General features: G+C 40.4%; 1 protein-coding gene across 1 annotated transcript in view; it reads right to left on the reverse strand.

The window, feature by feature from the left end:
* Positions 1 to 15,247: 15,247 nt before the first annotated feature.
* LOC308133767 (paired box protein Pax-2-like) overlaps positions 15,248 to 19,335 on the reverse strand; it is a gene marked incomplete at both ends in the record, with an annotated part of 17,288 nt that continues 13,200 nt past the window's right edge. The window contains 2 exons of the mRNA XM_080501278.1: positions 15,248 to 15,454; positions 19,157 to 19,266. Coding sequence (XP_080357404.1) covers positions 15,248 to 15,454; positions 19,157 to 19,266 — 317 coding nt within the window. The remainder of the gene's footprint in view (positions 15,455 to 19,156; positions 19,267 to 19,335) is intronic.

A 19,335-nucleotide genomic window follows, 5' to 3' on the forward strand; every position in this document is an offset into this window, starting at 1 on the left:
ATATACACATTTGATGATAATAAATAATTTAATTATACATTATGAAAATATATTTATTCAAAATACATAATCTATGTTTAAGGACACCAACACATACTTCATCAACATGCAGATACACAGACGCCACATCTATCTGATTAACGGGCCTGAAAGGTCGTAGGAAGAAGTAAACTTAATAGTTTCTTCAGTCAAAAATACACAAGGCAACAGCAAAGACAAACAAGAAGACAAACGGAGGGTTAAGTATGAAGTGAAACTTATAATAACTACATAATGTATATAAAGCTTCTGCAGTCAAAGCAACGGAAACAAAAAAAAAACAAGAAGAAAAACACATTTTCTTTGCGTTTCCTGAGGAACCAAACATAAACTGACCTTCCTGAACTTGATATTTTTCAAAAGTATCGAGCTTTAACCGCCTTGTTTTAAGCGTGTCCGATGTTTTTTTAAGTTACCGTCCAAGTTGTTCCAAAAACCAACCCTTCGTACAGAAAAGCATCTACTTTTCTCCTTTTATTTGTTCTTGCCTTATTTTTAACAAAAAGCCCAGTAACCCCGAGGCTATATCGACTCTCTATGTTCTATTTGCACATTTATATGATGATAATAGTTGATAATAATCCTCTCAGATTACAGTAAAGCTCCTTGTGCCACCATGAACACGCCACATCTGGAGTTTATGTCCAGTTTTGTGGTCATTTATCCAAAAGATGGATGTCGTTTACAGCAAAAAAAAATAAAAAATACCCAAACAATTTGATAAATAAAAGTCGATTTCAAAACAAAAAAAGCTTTACAAGATTATTTATATTCATGTGTTCGTGGCTTTAGTTTTTCTTTTCTTTTTTTTATCAGCGTGTCCTTACGTGGCAAGATGTGCGGAAAAATTTGATTTATTTTTTTTCCCAATTTTTAATGACGGAGGCTTTTATTTTGACACATAAATAGGCAGGAGGATATGAGGCACGCAAAGCTCTCCATTCATGCTTGCAATATTCAAATTATTAAACTAAATTGAACTAAACAACATAAACACAACACTACAGGACGATTAGAACCCACAATAACAACATTTTAAGGCCAAACAACGCAAACTCCCAGGGTGCATTGCAGCAGTTGCGTCCTGGCCATTGGCTCTGCCATTGCTACAATGTGATGAAAAACTACAGTCGCATGCAACAAAACAGCAACATATTAATTGCAGATGTCCGTCGTAGAGATGAGCTTGTGACAGATCCAAGGTAAAGTGGATTCACACGCAGACGCTGCTTCTTCCCTGCAGCTCATTTGGCCGCTGTGGCGGCAATAATGGAGGCGCTGAAGTGGCGTCTCGGAGGAGCGCCGCTGTTTGAGAGGCCGGCGATGAAGCCTTCCAGCTCATCAGCAGAGATCAATAAACAGGTTGATAAGTCCATCGATTGCTTAAATTCCCGTGTGAAAGATGTCGCACTGATGGAGCGGCTGCTTCCTGTTTCAGCTCTCCACGACTGACGCTCACGTCTGATTTCAAATTAAAGGACAATTCTGCTTTATTAGGCCTGAAATGACTGGTTATGTGACGGCTCTGTGTCGCCCTGACCTCTGACCTGTGGGGGCTTGTGTCACGTCAGGATGGAAAAGGAGGTCTCCATTCGGGATGTGTTGTTTTTTGTTGTTGTTTTTTTTTACTTTTATTTCTATTCTATTGTATTTTATAATATTCCAAGGTACCAGATTGCTGCAACAAAACAATTTCCCTTCGGGGATGAATTAAGTAATTATCTTATCTTATCTTATCTTAATTCAGGTTCTGTTTAGTGGAAGTGAGGTCGTGGTTACAGATCAGGTTATAGTGAGTCTGCAAGGAATAATGGAAGTCAATGTACTGGCTTCTTAAGAGCACAGAAACGCAGTGTGTGTGTGTGTGTGTGTGTGTGTGTGTGTGTGTGTGTGTGTGTGTGTGTGTGTGTGTGTGTGTGTGTGTGTGTGTGTGTGTGTGTGTGTGTGTGTGTGTGTCTGCATTAATCCATCGTTCAAACACATTTTCATGACTTTAAACCTTGGTTTTCTTTTTGCGTTCACTTAAACTAAAGTTTAGAAGGAAAAAAAAATCCACAGATGGGAGATGATGTGAATCATTTCAGCTGATCAATAAATCCACCGGTCACTTTGGCCCTGCGAGCGATTTCAGGTCCAGTAGAAGGTCAGAGTTCACCGAGGTCCTGTCGATAGCAGCACTCTCATAAATAAATCAATATGTGAAATGCATGTCACAGGATGAAACTGACCTTTTACTAAGACGTTTATTTCTGTTTGTTTTTGTTCTTTCAGGTCAAACTGAACGTGCTGAATACAATGACAACCCTGTGAAACACACCAGGCACTATAGACGAGCAATAATAGAAATGTTCTGGTCATTTTGATATGAAAAACATTTCTCTGGCAGATTTCCTGCCGGTTCTTCAGTTGTTGGTTGAAATTTTACAGTAACGAGAGGAAAATCCTTCTTTCTATGGAATTCTATGAATAGTTTTAAAACAGAGCAAGTCTAAATAAGGTTTCTATTTAATTCTGTCACTTATCCGAAAAATAACATGCAAAAACAATTTATAATGATTCTATAGATTGGAAAGGTAAAAGTGTATACAGATTTATAATGATTCTATAGTTTTCAAAAGTAAAAGTTGATGCATATTTTTAGAAATTTTATAGATTTTAAAAGTAAAAGTGTATACAGATTTATATACATTCTATAGATTTTAAAAGTAAAAGTGTATACAGATTAATATACATTCTATAGATTTTAAATTGGTTGTGCTTTGTGTATTAAGCTTCAGTGTGTTTGTTAATGTGGAGCCTGTTTTTGTTTTGTTGTTGATCTTTTGTTGTTGTATATGGCTGCTGAATAGTCATCCATCCATCCCTCCATCCCCCGATCCATCCATCCATCCATCCATCCATCCCTCCATCTCCCCATCCATCCATCCATCCATCCATCCCCCCATCCATCCCTCTGTTCTGTGTTGGTAACAGAATGTGTTTGAGAGGATACCAGAGGGTGTGAAGTCTTTCCTGGAAGTATTCTGAATGGTTTTCCATGGAAAAGATGAAGTGAAAACCAAGACAGAGTAAATACACCTTTACTCAAACCCATGTGTCCTTTCTGGACGAGCCTCCGGGCTCTCAACTTAGTTTTGAGTAGTGTCATTTCCAGATGATCTTGTTTTTGCTCATGCACCAGTGCGACTTACAGTCGTGATGTTTTCTTCTTCATGTTATTTTTTTGACAGATGTTTGTCCACCACGCCGGCTGAGGTCGACTGAACACTGCAACTCTCTTTCAGTCTCCTCGTCGGGGCAGAAATGTCGCCGTCGCAGCGGCGTGGCGAGTCCGGAGGAAGGCCTCAGAGAGGATATCCGAGGACGAGGTCCGATGGCGAACCTGGTGGACTGAAGAAAGTGAGTGAAGGCAGGATGAACGTGCCGCGGATGGATTCACTGACCTTTCTCTGCCCCGGGAGCCTCGTCTGCCCTGGCTGAGCAAAACGCCTGTGAGTCGAGAAGCAGGGACACGTTGATCATCCCAATACGTCCAGATCAAGAGTTTTACACTCATACACACATTTCTAGCTTGTTTAACGGTCTGAGGCCTTTTGTAAATACACAGGCAAATTAGTCTTGAACTTGAAAAATTATATATTTATATAAAAAAAGTAAAAAATTCCCCTCTCGCCCTCCGCAGGCGGTCACCTGTTGTTCTATTCCAAGCTCGGGTCCTCTACCAGAGGCCTGGGAGCTTGAGGGTCCTGGTCCTCTACCAGAGGCCTGGGAGCTTGAGGGTCCTGCGCAGTATCTTTGCTGTTCCAAGTACTGCACTTTTCTGGACTGAGATGTCCGAGGTGGTTCCAGGGATCTGCTGGAGCCACTCCTCCAGTTTGGGGGTTACTGCCCCGAGGGCACTACTGTCACCTTCACCTTCCAAGCCTCTCCAGCTCCTCTCTGAGCCCTTGGTATTTCTCAAGTTTCTTATGTTCCTTCTTTCTGATGTTCCATCACTTGGTATTGCTACATCCACCACCATGGCTTTCCTCTGCCCTTTATCAACCACCACGATGTCTGGTTGGTTCACCATTACCATCCTGTCTGTCTGTAGCTGGAAGTCCCACAGGATCTTCATCGGTCATTCTCCACCACCTTTGGGGGTGTCTCCCACTGTGACCTTGGGGTTACCAGACCATACTCCGCACAGATGTTTGGGTACACTATGCCAGCCACTTGGTTATGGCATTCCATGTATGCTTTCCCAGCCAGCATCTTGCACCCTGCAGTTCTGTGGTGGATTGTCTCAGGTGCCTCTTTGCACAGTCTACACCTTGGGTCTTGTCTGGTGTGGTAGATCTGGGCTTCTATGGCTCTGGTGCTCAGAGCCTGCTCCTGTGCAGCCAGGATGAGGGCCTCTGTGCTGTCCTGTAGGCCAGCCCTCTCTAGCCATTGGGAGGACTTCTTGAGATCAGCCACTTCAGTTATGTTCCGGTGGTACATCCCATGTAGGGGCTTGTCCTCCCATGATGGTCCCTCTTCCAGCACCTCCTCATCTCGCCATTGTCTGAGACTTTCGTTGAGTATGTCATCCGTTGGAGCCCTGTCCTTGATGTACGTATGGAGCTTGGATGTTTCATCCTGGATAGTGGCTCTCACGCTCACTAGTCCTCGGCCTCCTTCCTTACAGCTAGCATACAGTCTCAAGGTGCTGGATTTGGGATGGAACCCACCATGCATGGTAAGGAGCTTTCGTGTCTTAACATCCGTGGTCTGTATCTCATCCTTTGGCCACCTTATTATACCCGCAGGGTACCTGATCACTGGCAGGGCGTAGCTGTTTATTGCCCTGGACTTGTTCTTGCCATTGAGCTGGCTTCTTAGGACTTGCCTCACTCGCTGGAGGTATTTGGCCGTTGCCGCTTTCCTTGTTGCCTGTTCAAGGTTGCCATTTGCCTGTGGTATTCCCAAGTACTGGGAGTGAGAACCCTTCAGTGTGGACTACCTTGCCTCACTTTGTTACCATCCTACTACATTTCTCGAGCCCGACGCGAATGACATCCCAATGTCATTGCTGTAGATCCTGGTGGTGTGGATCAGGGAGTCTATGTCCCGTTCGCTCTTATATATATATATATATATATATATATATATAAACAAATACAACTAGATATTAGACAAATCAAGATAGACCTTTGAAATATCTACTGTATATATATACGAGTAGATGTAGACTTAAATATTTGGGTACGGTAGTTAAGGTTTATACTAAGGGTCTTAGGATTCCATGGAGATGCACTAAAGAAGAGATTTATTCACAGATTTATGTCACCATCCCTCCACCATTCAAACCTCAATCTTTCTTCTCTTGTAAACAAACGAGTTGATTCCCATTGGGAAGGTCAAGGTCGATCAAGTGACCTCCCGTGAACTGCCAGTGTCCTCGTGTGGCTCCAACAACCACACGGAGGTCGTTAAAACACAAGTATCAATGAGATGCATCCTGAACCCTTTGACCCATCAATGTAGAACCCATTAACATAGAAGTCACCAACATAGAACTAATTTACATAGAAACCATCAGCATGGTGGAAATCGATATAGAAACCCTAATCATAGAATCCATCAATGTAGAATCCACATACATACAGTTATGTTCATAGTAATAGCAGTGTGTTTAAAAAGGTGAGAAAACCTCAAAATTCTTGAAATAAATTGTATTTTAATAAACACAAATGCATTGGGGACACTGCACATTCTTTTTTACAGCAAGGAAATTTGAAAAAGTAATTGAATTTGATAATATTTTACAGAAAGTCAAGAAATACAATATTCAAAAAAATAGCAGTGTTGACATCTTTCTTTACAAACTCAAACATGTACTGTTTCAACCTAGAGATGCTTGAAGATTCAAGTTTCTTGAGAATAATAAACTAATATTTAGTTGCATAACCACAGTTTCTGATAACTGCTTCACATCTGTGGTACATGGAGTCGACCAGCTTCTGGCACCGGTCAACAGGTATTACAGCCCAGGACAATTGTACTACATTACACAATTCCTCTGCATTTCTTGGTTTGGCCTCATGAACAGCTTTTTTTATGTCAGCCCGCAAGTTTTCTCTGGGATTAAGGTCCGGGGATTGCGCCGGCCACTCCATGACTTGAATTTTGTTTGTCTGGAACCACGGTTTTGCTCGCTTGCTGGTGTGTTTGGGGTCATTGTCTTATTGAAACACACATTTCAAGGGCATTTCCTCTTCAGCATACGGCAACATGACTTCTTCCAGTATTCTGATGTATTCAAACTGATCCATGATCACTGGTATGTGATGAATCGGACCAACACCATAGTATGAGAAACATCCCCATATCATGGTGCTTCACCGTCTTCACTGTGCACTGTGGCTTGAATTCAGTGTTTGGAGGACGGCTGACAAACTGTCTGCAGCCCTTAGACCCAGAAAGAACAATCTTGCTCTCATCAGTCCACAAAATATTACGCCAGTCAGTGTTTTCTTTTGCAAATTGTAGCCGCATCAGCACATGTCCTTTTCCTAACAAAGGGACTTTGCGGGGGCTTCTTGCTGGTAGCTTGGCTTCACATAGTCATCGTCTGATTGTTCCAGTACTCACAGGCAATCTTAGATGTTCTTTGATCCTCCTGGAGCTGATCATTGGCTGAGCCTTTGCCATTTCGGTTATTCTCCAATCCATTCAAATAGTCGTTTTTCTTTTTCTTCCTCGCCTTTCTGGTTTTGGCTGCCATTTTAAAGCGTTTGATATCATTTTAGCTGAACAGCCTATCATTGTCTGCGCTTCTTTATAGGTTTTCCCCTGTTTTATTAATTTCTTAATCAAAGAACACTCTTCTTCTGAACAGTGTCTTGAACGACCCATTTTACTCAGTTTTTCCAGGACAAATACACAGCCAGCATATGCAGTGTCAGTTGCCTTGATCCTTAAATAAGGGCCACCTGTTTAACACACTTTCCCCCACATAATCAGTGACACACTAATTGAACTCAGCACTGCTATTTTTTTGAACACGACCCTTTCAGGAAATGATTCAGTTTTACAGAATCAGCAGCATGTATGTCATGCCTGTTGGCTTTATTGGTTTTCTATACCTTAACTAAACCTTATAGAAACTTGCTTGCAGTGTAAAACTTGAAATTCTTACAAATACAGTGATTTATCTTGGTAGTCATGTGGGACTGCTATTATTTTGAACACAACTGTAGATGCCATCAACATAGAAATCATAAACTTAGAAACCATGAGCATAGAGGATGGCAACATAGAACCTGTTACCATAGAAACCACATACATAGAACCCACCAATGTATAGGTCATCAGCATAGAACCAATCAACATAAGGACCTACAACATAGAATCTGATAGAGGCTCCTTTCTGCACGGCGATCGACTGAACCCACCCGTCGGCTTCCCCGTTGGTTTGTTGCTCACGACAGACGTGTCACTTCAAAGTGAGTTTTGTCGAAGGACAAATACTTTGGGCCGACAGTAACAACACCGGCTCCGTTAACGGCACGGTTTTACCAAACGTAATTCACCCCAGAGCTTGTTTGTTCAGTCGGAGGAATCCATCTTTCAAATCAAAGTCTTTCTCTTTTCAAGTTTCCATCGTCTCCCATTTTTTCCCCCACGGGGGAGAGTTTAAGCAAACCACGAGGAAGAACTTGTTGACCTGAAACCGACGGCCGTTCGTGACAGAACCTGCAAAGCAAATATTACCGAAACGCTGAATACGTTTCACTGAAGGCACACGGCCTGGATTTGAACTTCTCTCCATCTAATAAAAGCCATTTCACCGGATAAACACTGGACGGCAGCTGATGCTTGTTTAAAAGTGCTTTTAAGAGTGCATTAGAGGGCTATTGTGCGCCGTTCACATGTTCTTTACACACATTTAGCTGATTGCAGAGAGGTGTGTGTGTGTGTGTGTGTGTGTGTGTGTGTGCGTGTGTGCGTGCGTGTGTGTGTGAAAATCTGCTTTCACCCACAGATAATGAGAGGTCAACAGGTTTAACTGCTATTTTTCCAAAGATAATATATCCGAGTAAAACACTTAAAATAGGTTTTGTTTTTATGTTTGTTTTTAAAGGTCAGTTTAAATTGAGCACATGGAGTTAAACATTTTTTTTTTAAGTTAAATAGTCAAAATTTTACTCTAAAAGGTTAAATAGCTAAAAGAGCATAAATGTTGAAAGTGTCAAAATCAAAGAGTTTAAAAATGTTAAAACAGATGAAGTGTGTGAAATAAGTAAAAAAAAAAAAAAAAGAAGCAGAAATGTACTCAAATAAGGCTAATAAAGATGTACAAACTGTGACCAGTGGCTTCAAAGATTAAAATGTAATATACAAAAAATTGCAATGACAAAAAAAAGCTTGAAAAAGAAATTAAAGCACCTGAAATGTCTAGAATGTGTAGAGAGGCTAATATAAGTTAAATAAAGTACATGGAGTTGCAGAACCGTAGAAGACAAACGGTCAAAATGTAAAAAAGTTAAAAGGTGAAAAAGTTAAAATGGCTAAAATGTGTTGAATTGATACAAAATGCTGAAAAACAGCAAAAGTTACTAAAACCTCACCTTCTGCTGTCCTGTATTGTTGTAATCAAACTATAGAAATGTAACTTAAAGTACAGTTTATTTGCTGTGTGCATTTTTAATGGTCAACATGTTTTTTACATCAACAATCAGTAGAAAATAATAAAAATGACTGTTTGGTCGATAAACGTTGCACAGATCTGGTTTTGATGATGGGACGACAATAAACTGGGTTTACTCGCAGCTGAAGTTTCTTTTTTCTTCTCCCATGTGGGGAATCTTAAAATCCACAAACAAAGTCACGTCGCTGCTGCAGATGATCAGAGAAGGTGATCGGGCAGCAAACACCGTGTTCTCTGTGGCTCCTTGTGCAAATAAGCTTTAGTCGTGTCGGCCAATAACGGCACAGCTGGTGTGTGTGTGTGTGTGTGTGTGTGTGTGTGTGTGTGTGTGTGTGTGTGTGTGTGTGTGTGTGTGTGTGTGTGTGTGTGTGTGTGTGTGTGTGTGTGTGTGTGTGTGTCCTTGGAAAGAACTCCTCACTTCTTAGTGTTTCAGATGGATAGAAGTAGAGAGGAAGACTCTTATTGGTACCGGGTCTGAAGACTTTACATCGCAGTTGTTTGTGGCGACCTATCAGCCACGAGCTAACTCGCCTAGCCACCACAGGCTAAAGCGGCGGGAATTCCGGTTTCGGTCCGAACCAGTCGATGAGCCGTGTTTCTTCTTTATTTCCTCTCCGGTCGTTGTCTGTTTCGGGCGACAGCGCCAGCAAACCAGCAACTGTTGTAATCGCTTGACGTTCTCCAGGCGGTGTGACCCGGGGTGGACGGTGAACGGACCAGACTAAAGGGTGTAAAAGATCTGCCCCCCCCCCCCCCCCCCCCCAAGTGAACCAAGTCCCGGATTATCAGAATGTGAAAAGCCCCTCGTTGTTAAAAGGGTGTTTTGGCACCAGTGTTTCTGTTCAATGTGGAAACTGTTCCCTGTGTGACTTACTACGAGTAACAAAAATACTACTCATCATGCTGACGCTGCGGTTTTGAGTGATGTAGCATTAGCTTCTATTAGCTTTAAAAACGTCCTACTGGAAATGTATAGAATTTGCATTAGCTAACTACACAGCTGGCCGAGACAAAGAAAGACGCTGCTTTTAGTATTGAAAGATAGATTTAGTAAATAATGCTCCTACGTTTTATGCGAAAGTGGGAAATTTTAGTTTAACTTTGTCCTTGTTAGCCGAGCTACACGTTTTTATTCTACTGACATTAGTTTGTCCAGTACTGAAGAAGGAATGTTTACATTCAAAAACAAGGGTCTGAACCCAGAGCCCTGTGGAACTCCGGGATTAATTCCAGTAACATGCAGGTGTATCATCATCATCATCATCATCATCATCATCATCAATGCGATTCTTAAGATTTCCTTCATTTGGGAAAATAACAGGAGCCACTTGAAACACAGTTTCTATCCAACATCATTTATTCAGTATTTTCTTAATTTTTACTTGACAGATAAAGAGATGAGACTTGAAATACAGTTGAAATGCTTCATTTTTCACCTTCTCCACAACAATTATCAAACACGTCGACTGGCACAGCACTGAGACTCGGAGGCGTCTGGTGGCGGGGTGTTTCCCGGTAGGAAGGGCGGAACTTAAGACGGTATCTAAAAAAATTTTTTAAATTGAAAAATAACTGAAAAAAAAAGTGGCGAGTGAAGTCGCCTCCTGATGTTTAATCGGGAAACAAAGTGGATGAGCGGGTTTCTGGTGTCGAAGAAGAATCCGGGAATGAAGCAAAGGTGCAAGTGTCACTTTCTATTTTAAACCTATTTAATGTAATTCCAGGGCTTTAAAACCTCTTGATTGCAGATCTTACTCAACGCACGGCGTATCGGTTGTTACAGACCAAAGACTCTTCAGGAAGTCCATACAAATCTGCCATTTAATCAATTTATGCATTAAAAACAACCGTGGAACTTTTTTAAAAGGGTTTTCAGGCAAAATATTGAAACGTTTTTCCATTTTGGGTAACCAGAAGTGAGAATTCAAAGTTTTTTGGTTTATTTTTCCAGCGCCTTCATCATCACACTGTGGATGTTTGGGGTTTTTGGTGAAAGAGGCTGTTGAACGTTGGGAATTTGTTTGTTATTTCACTCTCGTCTGTCTCTTCTCACCCCGACCGGTCCAGCAGATGGCCGCCCACCTCTCAGTGTGTCGGGACGTTTCTTCCTCTTAGCGTCTTTTTATTTATTTCTCTTTTCTTTCTTTATTTTTTTTAAATTCCTCTCTGTGGCTCACGTACTGAAATGTTGTCTGTATTTTGTAGCTCTGAGAGGAATTCAGTTTTTTAAAAAAAGCCACATTTTCAGATCAAAATTACAACTCAATACTAAACTGGGGTGAAATATCCTAAAACTTTGCATTATATTTGATTTAAATAACAGTGTACCCATCAGCCAGCGTGCAAAACTTTAAAATTCTTTAGTTTGCGATAAATTGAGTCTTTATAGTCACATAATTTTAGAAATAGTTTATTGATCTTCATTGTCGCCAATCATGTCGAGTCTTTACACACTTTTGTCGATAATTAAAAATAATTGACTTAACACAAAGAGGGCGGGGCTTAGATCATCAACCAAACAACACTATTGGTTACAGAATTAGGACACGCCCATTGAGCGCAGGATGAGTCATTAGATATTTTACCGAAAAAATAAGTTGATAAACTTGATTTTTTTGTAAAAAGAACTAAAAATCTATGTTTGAAAAAAAAAAAGAACTAAAACTCTATATTAAAACAAAACAAAAAATCTACTTCCCATAAATTAGAAGATAAATAAAGAGTTTGTACGTAGAAATCCAGATAAAAACTGAGGGACTATATTATTAATTTGGGATTTAACGCTGCTTTAAAAAAATGCTATGTCAGTATTTTAAGAAACGTATTGATTAATCAAAACGCCTAATCCTTTAAAATCTTTATAATGGTAAACATTTCCATAATAGGATTATTTACTGGCTGAGTTTATATTTGATCTATGTGAAGTCAGTCTTATAATAATCAATATTATATAATGTTTAAATATGATTAAATTAGTTAAAAAGTATAAAAAGCACAAAAATCCCTTCATACTTTATAATTTTAAGCTTAAAATTCTCTCTATTAAACTTAATGACTCAATCATGTTTGGTTTTTTTGTTGATTTTCACACCGCAGTCCGGTTTTAAATTGTAAATAAAACTCTTTTCAATGCCTCAAAATGTTATTTGAAATCACAATTTCAGTCATTTGAGTTTTAGGGGGTTTTCTTTTGTTATTTTGAGTGATTGTGCAAACCAATACAATACAACACAATAATAGGTGCTGTAGTTTTTTTTATGTTTGTGAAATACGTCTGAAATTGAAATCATTTTCCTTAAACAACTAAAAACTGAGTAAAAGTCTTCCGGTTTTCACGCCATCTTGTTCTTGTGATCGTCGTCATGGCAGCAGAAATCTGATCCTTCCTACCAGAAACACTCAAATTAACTGATGTATGACATCTTTCCCTTAGAATTTATGAGAAACTTCAAAGTAAATTTCCGTACATTTAGCCAAGAGAATGTGAAGACGTTAAAATGCATTAAGTTCGAAAACACTTCATGATACTTAAAAGTCATTTTGGGTTCAAATGTGGTTAAAAACCCTTCTTTTGTTGACATAAGTGTTTGGTTTTCGTCAGCAGCCATGACGAGAATCACCGGACATTTGAAAACACTTGAATCTCAATAAAGCTGTTATTACTTTTAAACTTCCATCTGAATCTCTTCAAACCTGGAGTTGTTTCCAAATGGTTATTGTGAGTTTCCCCTGAAGCCCCGCTCATCCCTTCACAGCAATTAACTTCCGTTAAATAGATTTAAAAAAGAAAGAAAAGTCAACGAGGTGCTTTTTGGATGTGAAACGACTGAAATGAAAAAAACTAAAACAAAACCCCTTTCAGATGATTCACAGCTTGAAACCGCCATCTTTGTTTTGGTTTATGACTTTCCAAGTTCCCAGTTGGTCCCGTTTCCCAGTTGGGACGGTATTAAAGTGAGTTTAGCATCGAGATACCGTCATTGTTAGTAATGTTAAATCAGCCTTTCACAGCTTGTCACTTTCTACTGGGGTTCGTTAAATTTCTTCTTAAAGTGACAGATTAGCTTTCAAAATGTCGAAAATCAAGGAAAGGGTCTTCGTTTTATTATTTGTACAGAAAGTTGTTTTATTTCAAAGTGCATTATGAAGACACACAGCTTCCCCAGCAGAAGTCTTATTGTGTGATGTCACTTTTTTTTATCTTCGCGCCTCGAGAATAATGACTTTGAGTTTAGCGTGCTATGCTAACAGAATCCAACTCTCTTCACTTTAATAAGATTATTTTCCCACCATATATTAAGAAATGTCTCACACGACTACTGCAGTTTTTGAATGGTGGGTTCTTTAACATTTTTTGAGCTAAAAGATTAAAATGCTCTCTTTTCCACTCCTGAGTTAGAGTTAGCGTGCTCAGTAGCTAGGCGAGGCCATAGACGTTTTTCAATTCCATTGTGGTACGGTTGAATTGATGACACTATTCGTTGATGTTTAGCCACTTCGGGCTGCCGAAACAAGAAAAGAGTTCAAGTTAGCCAGCCTAGCTCCCGAGCTAGCTCCTTATTAGCTGGGGAATTCCCATTTCCCAGTCGCTAGCCTCCTGAAACCTCGCTAATTTTACGTTAACCGGTTGATTTGTCAGATTACATCATTGAAAAATACAATTTCTCATGTCGATGTCTCATTATGGTCTGAGATTTCTATTTACTTTTAATTGGACAGTTTTAGATTGAGAGAGTTTATTTTTCCCACTTTCCAGTTGGTCTTGAACGCACCATCTTAACTCCCACTTGGAGGATTTCAGAAGTCGGACTCCTTCAGGGCCTGTGGATGTTTGTTTTTGGTGAAGTTCCCCAGTCGATTAGTTCGATTTTAAATCTGAAGCGTGGTGTCAGAAATAAAAAAAAGGCGTAACCGTATTCCTTCATATGGAGCTCAAACTATGAAAATGCATCAACGTCCGAACAGCAGCAGCTTGTTCCTCCCTTCCAGGCCGGTTGTGAATTCTTAGGTCCCGTACATTCTCACGGTTCATCCTTCCTCCTCGACGTGTTGGATCTCTGCATCGTCCCACGGACAAATAGAACAAGTTCATATTATATATATATATATTATAAAATAAAAAATCTTCTATTTCCCCAGTATACAATAATACAATGATGCACTCTGCAGAAAAAAAGAAGAAGAAGAAAAAAAAATAGGGTAACAGGAAACTCCATATATACATGTCGGGATGGGATTTTGGCAGACGAGAACATGGACGAAGGTCATTTATTGTAAACAGCTCATTTCTCTTCGGGTTCCTTCCTCTTCCCGCAGTTCCTCCTCCTCCTCTTCCTTCTCCTCCTCCTCCTCCTCCTCCTCCTCCTTGTTTCCCGTTACATTCAGAACTCCAGAAAAAAATTGTGCTTATAGAAATCTCCTGGGACGAGCCTCCACTTCCTGCTGAGTCGTCCTGAACAGTCATTGTGGCTGGTATAGTGGTGGTGGGGGGGGGGGGGGGGGGGGGGGGTAAGATGTAGTAATGTAATAAATGCTCAACTCAACATGTGATAATGCCGCATTTTGTAATAAAGTTCTTGATCGCATTATGTAATCAACTGATTCATCTTGTAATGACTTGTTACATATTGCAACAGTTATTACAACATACGGGTGTGTCGAGCCGCATTATGTAACAATGTAACACATGTTCAACTCGGTATGTAATGAAACCGCACCTTGTAATTATCTGCTGTATATTTTAATAAACGTTGCCTTTTGTCATAACTTGTTACATATTGGCAACAGTTACAAAATGCAGGTGCTCTACTTTTATTTTATTTTTTAAGAAAATGTAATAATTTGGTGCATTTTGTAATAAATCATCAAAATTGATGCGTTAATTAGAAAAGCCATCAGAGTAACATTATGCTTTCTAGCTTAATTTGGATTTCCTTAAAAAAAAAAAAAGACAAAAAAACCAAACTAGTAGGATGTTTTATTGCTCAGGCCTAAAAGTAACTGTTGTCATTGTAATGGAGTAATGTTGTTCACAAGCTAGAAACTAAAGCTACATTCATTAATTATTACCGACATTAAAATGATGGGTGACATTTTGCAAGACATAAACACATTATTATTATTATTGTATGTCATTATTAGAGTTGATACAATGCATTAAAAACATGTACTACATGTTGCATACATTACATATTAAACTTTATGACAAAATGCGGCGTTATTACATAATAATTAAAATAAGTATTACATAATGTAATACATACTACAGAGGTGGAAGAAGTTTGAGCTTGGTGATCGGAGGTGAAGGTGATTTTTTCCCCGCAACTTGACTTCAGGCTCAGATTTTCTGGACGAGGACGAGGCCGTGCTCGGGGTGCAGGAATGTACACGATGGTGTGTGTGTGTGTGTGTGTGTGTGTGTGTGTGTGTGTGTGTGTGTGTGTGTGTGTGTGTGTGTGTGTATGTGTGTGTGTGTGTGTGTGTGTCAATGAGGCCTGGGTAAAGACACTGAGTGGTGCAGGACGGCCGTGTGTTTCAGTTTTCCTCGTCGGTGAGCTCGTCCTCGCCGGTGGCCTTCTCCGGGATGGCCTCCAGGCTGCGGCGGCCGCGGGACTCCGAGGAGCTGGACGAGCCGCCGGACGCGCCGCCTTTGCTCAGGTTACAGGTCAGCGCCGCGTAGTGGATCTGCTTCAGGTTCTCCTGGACTTCGCCCCGGGCGTGTTTCAGGAGGTCCGCCTGGCCCTGCGGGGGGGGGGGGGGGGAGGGGGGAGGGGCGAGGGGGTAAGGTTTGAGAAGACGGGGAATCGAAACGCTAACCCGATGGGAGGACGACCCAACAGTGGGAAATGATTCGGTAGGTTTGTTACGACTCGCCATGTTTTACCCAGTAATTTTACACCCTTTGATCCCGTCGTGTGTTTTTGGCTGGACTCCCTGCACCACCTAGTGGCTCAAACTGGTATTACAACTGTTTTTATTTTGACCGATGCTCGTTTCCACCGACAGTTTTGTTGTTTTAAAGCTACTTTTGGCGCTAAATTGTTGAAATGACGACGAAATAGATCCAGGTGTGCGATGAGTCTGAATTCAACCATATGAATTTCGTCTGTTTTGTTTGTTGGTGGATTTGTTGGAACGACATCCGACTGGTGGAATACAATATACGTATATATTGAACAACAGTGCTGGAAACATAATTTATTGCAGTTTCTACGCATATTTTGAATACATTTCTGATATCTTGCAGCAGCCTTTTACGAAAAGTCACGAGTCAATGTGATGCCAGAGAATTCTTCTTTCATAAGTGTCTTTAACATGGTTTATAGTAGGAATGACAGAAGAACCACGAATTTATCTTGTCTTGCAGCTTTTAGCATTTGATTTCTGGCCACGTAAAAGAGGCTCAACAGAGACTTTCTGTCTTCACACACCATGGAAACACTCGTTTCAGGCAGATTTGACCGCATTTCACATTTCAGTGTCGTCTTGTGAAGATTTGCGGCAAACTAATGAAAGACGGTGCTTCGTTGGTGGTCGTTTACCTGTGGAAGTATATCCTTCATCCTTAAATTAAATACACTTAAATAAATGTAGACAGTATTGTGACATAACATTGTAAATTCTATAATAAATAATCCTCCGATAGAGAGGTAGAAATTTCAATTATCCTTTTCCGTGCTACACTAATCTGTCTAAATAGCTTTTTGGGTGAATATTTTCAATATAATCACAATTAATGACATTATTTGATTAAATATCTAATTCCAGAGACTCTTGACTTAGTTTTATATAAAGATTTACTGTAAACAATGGTTGTGGTCTAACAGCCGCCAGCACTGCTGCTTACAGCCAGCAGGGGGCGAACTGAGCTCGGGTCTCCTGAGTGCTGTTTAAAGAAAATAAAAATCTGCATTTACTTAAAAAACGGTACCCCATTTTGAAATAAAAATCTGAATTTGCTGACCCAAGCAGCATTGTAATATGAATTTTCCACCACAAGATGGTGCAGTGAGTCACTACAATCTTACATTCGGCCAAACAACAGAAGAAGCTGATAAATCACTCAGATGTTCGTAGCGACGGGTTTCTGTCTCCATTAAGCACAAATCTTCATTGAAACTCGATGAGGAGAAATCGTGACAGTTTCAAAAACTGAATTAATTTCAAATGGCAACTGGGATACGTGAAACTCAAGATTGATGCGAAAAAGTTTGACGATATTAGTAGTCTTTAACTCAAAAACCACTAATGTGGTCTGAGTCTAATAATGTTGGATTATCTGATTCCAGCTTCAGAAATGTGGATAATCTCTTATTCCTGTAATCCTTTATGATACTACACTGTATTTAAGGCTCTTATCCACATTTTTCACACTTTCCCTTTTGTTTCCATCAACAAACTACCAACAATGTTGCCCTGAGTGAATGAAGCCGATCAACGTGGCGGCCCTGTCGACGTTGTCGATTCCATCCGTCATGCAGAGTTCAGTCCGAGTTCAGGTCCCGGGAGGCGGAGCCTGGAGGCGGAGCCTGGAGGCGGAGGCCAAATGTCCCGTCTGACATTTGGCAAAAGGCAGAGCACACGCTGGAAAAGGTGTCTGCGCTGTACATTGTTTACGTTGTTGGATTTATTGTGTGGATGTAAAGAGACGGCGCGGCTCATAAACCTGCACTCAGTGTTGTTTGCTCACTTCTCAGCTCGTGTGTCACAGAGCACAGAGAGACGTCAACCAGTTCCTAGTAAATCTTTAACAAAGACTTCATTTACTTCTGATAAGCCTTTGATTCCCTGTTTGTGCTTTGAGTTATAATGTTATATACATGCTATCATATTACTTCTGGGCTGTGAATGATTAGTATGAAGTAATTAGCAGCACAGTTTTATATACGGAAGCTTTATTGGGCTTTTTCAATCAGAACTTTTGTCTGTGTTTGCAGGTTTGTTGCCATTTTTTTCGTGTCTTAATTTCTTTAAATTAGCGTCACACAATTTACTGATGAACACATTGTGAAAAAAAACTGAATATATTGCGATAATTCAAGTCTCACATTATCTAAATTCAGAATGACAGGATTTTAAACATGTAAAAGGAAATGTGTTCCAAAATTGTGCCATTATTAAAAAGTGGACAGAAATCATTGTTTCATATGTGGTAGAAATGCTAACGTCAGATTATAGAGCATCTTCCGCCTCTAACATCAGATTATAGAGCATCTTCCTCCTCTAACAGCAGATTATAGAGCATCTTACTCCTCTAACATCAGATTATAGAGCATCTTCCTCCTCTAACATCAGATTATAGAGCATCTTCCTCCCCAAACATCAGATTATAGAGCACATTCCGCCTCAAACATCAGATTATAGAGCATCTTCCTCCTCTAACATCAGATTATAGAGCATCTTCCTCCTCTAACATCAGATTATAGAGCATCTTACTCCTCTAACATCAGATTATAGAGCATCTTCCTCCTCTAACATCAGATTATAGAGCATCTTCCTCCTCTAACATCAGATTATAGAGCATCTTCCTCTTCTAACAATCAGATTATAGAGCATCTTCCTCCGCTAATATCCATATTATAGAGCATATTCCTCCTCTAACATCCAGATTATAGAGCATCTTCCTCCTCTAGCATCAGATTGTAGAGCATCGTCCTCCTCTAACATCAGATTATAGAGCATTTTACTCCTCTATCATCAGATTATAGAGCATCTTCCTCCTCTAACACCAGATTATAGAGCATCTTACTCCTCTAACAGCAGATTATAGAGCATCTCCCCACTCTAACATGAGATTATAGAGCATCTCCTTCCCCTAACATCAGATTATAGAGCATCTCCCGCCTCTAACATCAGATTATAGAGCATCTTCCTCCTCTAACATCAGATTATAGAGCATCTTCCTCCTCTAACATCAGATTATAGAGCATCTCCCTCCTCTAACAGCAGATTATAGAGCATCTTCCTCCTCTAACATCAGATTATTGAGCATCTTCCTCCTCTAACATCAGATTATAGAGCATCTCCCCACTCTAACATCAGATTATAGAGCATCTTCCTCCTCTAACATCAGATTATAGAGCATCTCCCGCCTCTAACATCAGATTATAGAGCATCTTCCTCCTCTAACAGCACATCATAGAGCATCTTCCTCCTCTAACACCAGATTATAGAGCATCTTCCTACTCTAACATCAGATTATAGAGCATATTCCCCCCCTAACATCAGATTATAGAGCATCTTCCTCCTCTAACACCAGATTATAGAGCATCTTCCTCCTCTAACATCAGATTATAGAGCATATTCCTCCTCTAACATCAGATTATAGAGCTTCTTCCTCCCACTGACTACCATCACTAATATTAAATAGCTTGTAGAGCCCTGGTGTTTCCATGAAGCAGGTTTAATCTGGGCCACAGCGAGAGGCGGCCCTGACGCTCTCACCTTGAGGATGGTGATGTTCCAGGTGAAGCTCTCCACGGCCTTGTGCAGCTTGCGGCCCTTGAGCCCTTCCTTCACGGCCAGGTCGTGCAGGTTCTCGTGGAACTCCATGGCTGAGGAGGGGAGGAGAGTGTAGAGTCAGTGTTTCTGCCGGTGAGCGTGACGGAGGCGTGGCGGCGAGG

Source organism: Blennius ocellaris (genome assembly GCF_963422515.1).
Source record: "Blennius ocellaris genome assembly, chromosome: 8".
NCBI lineage: Eukaryota > Metazoa > Chordata > Actinopteri > Blenniiformes > Blenniidae > Blennius > Blennius ocellaris.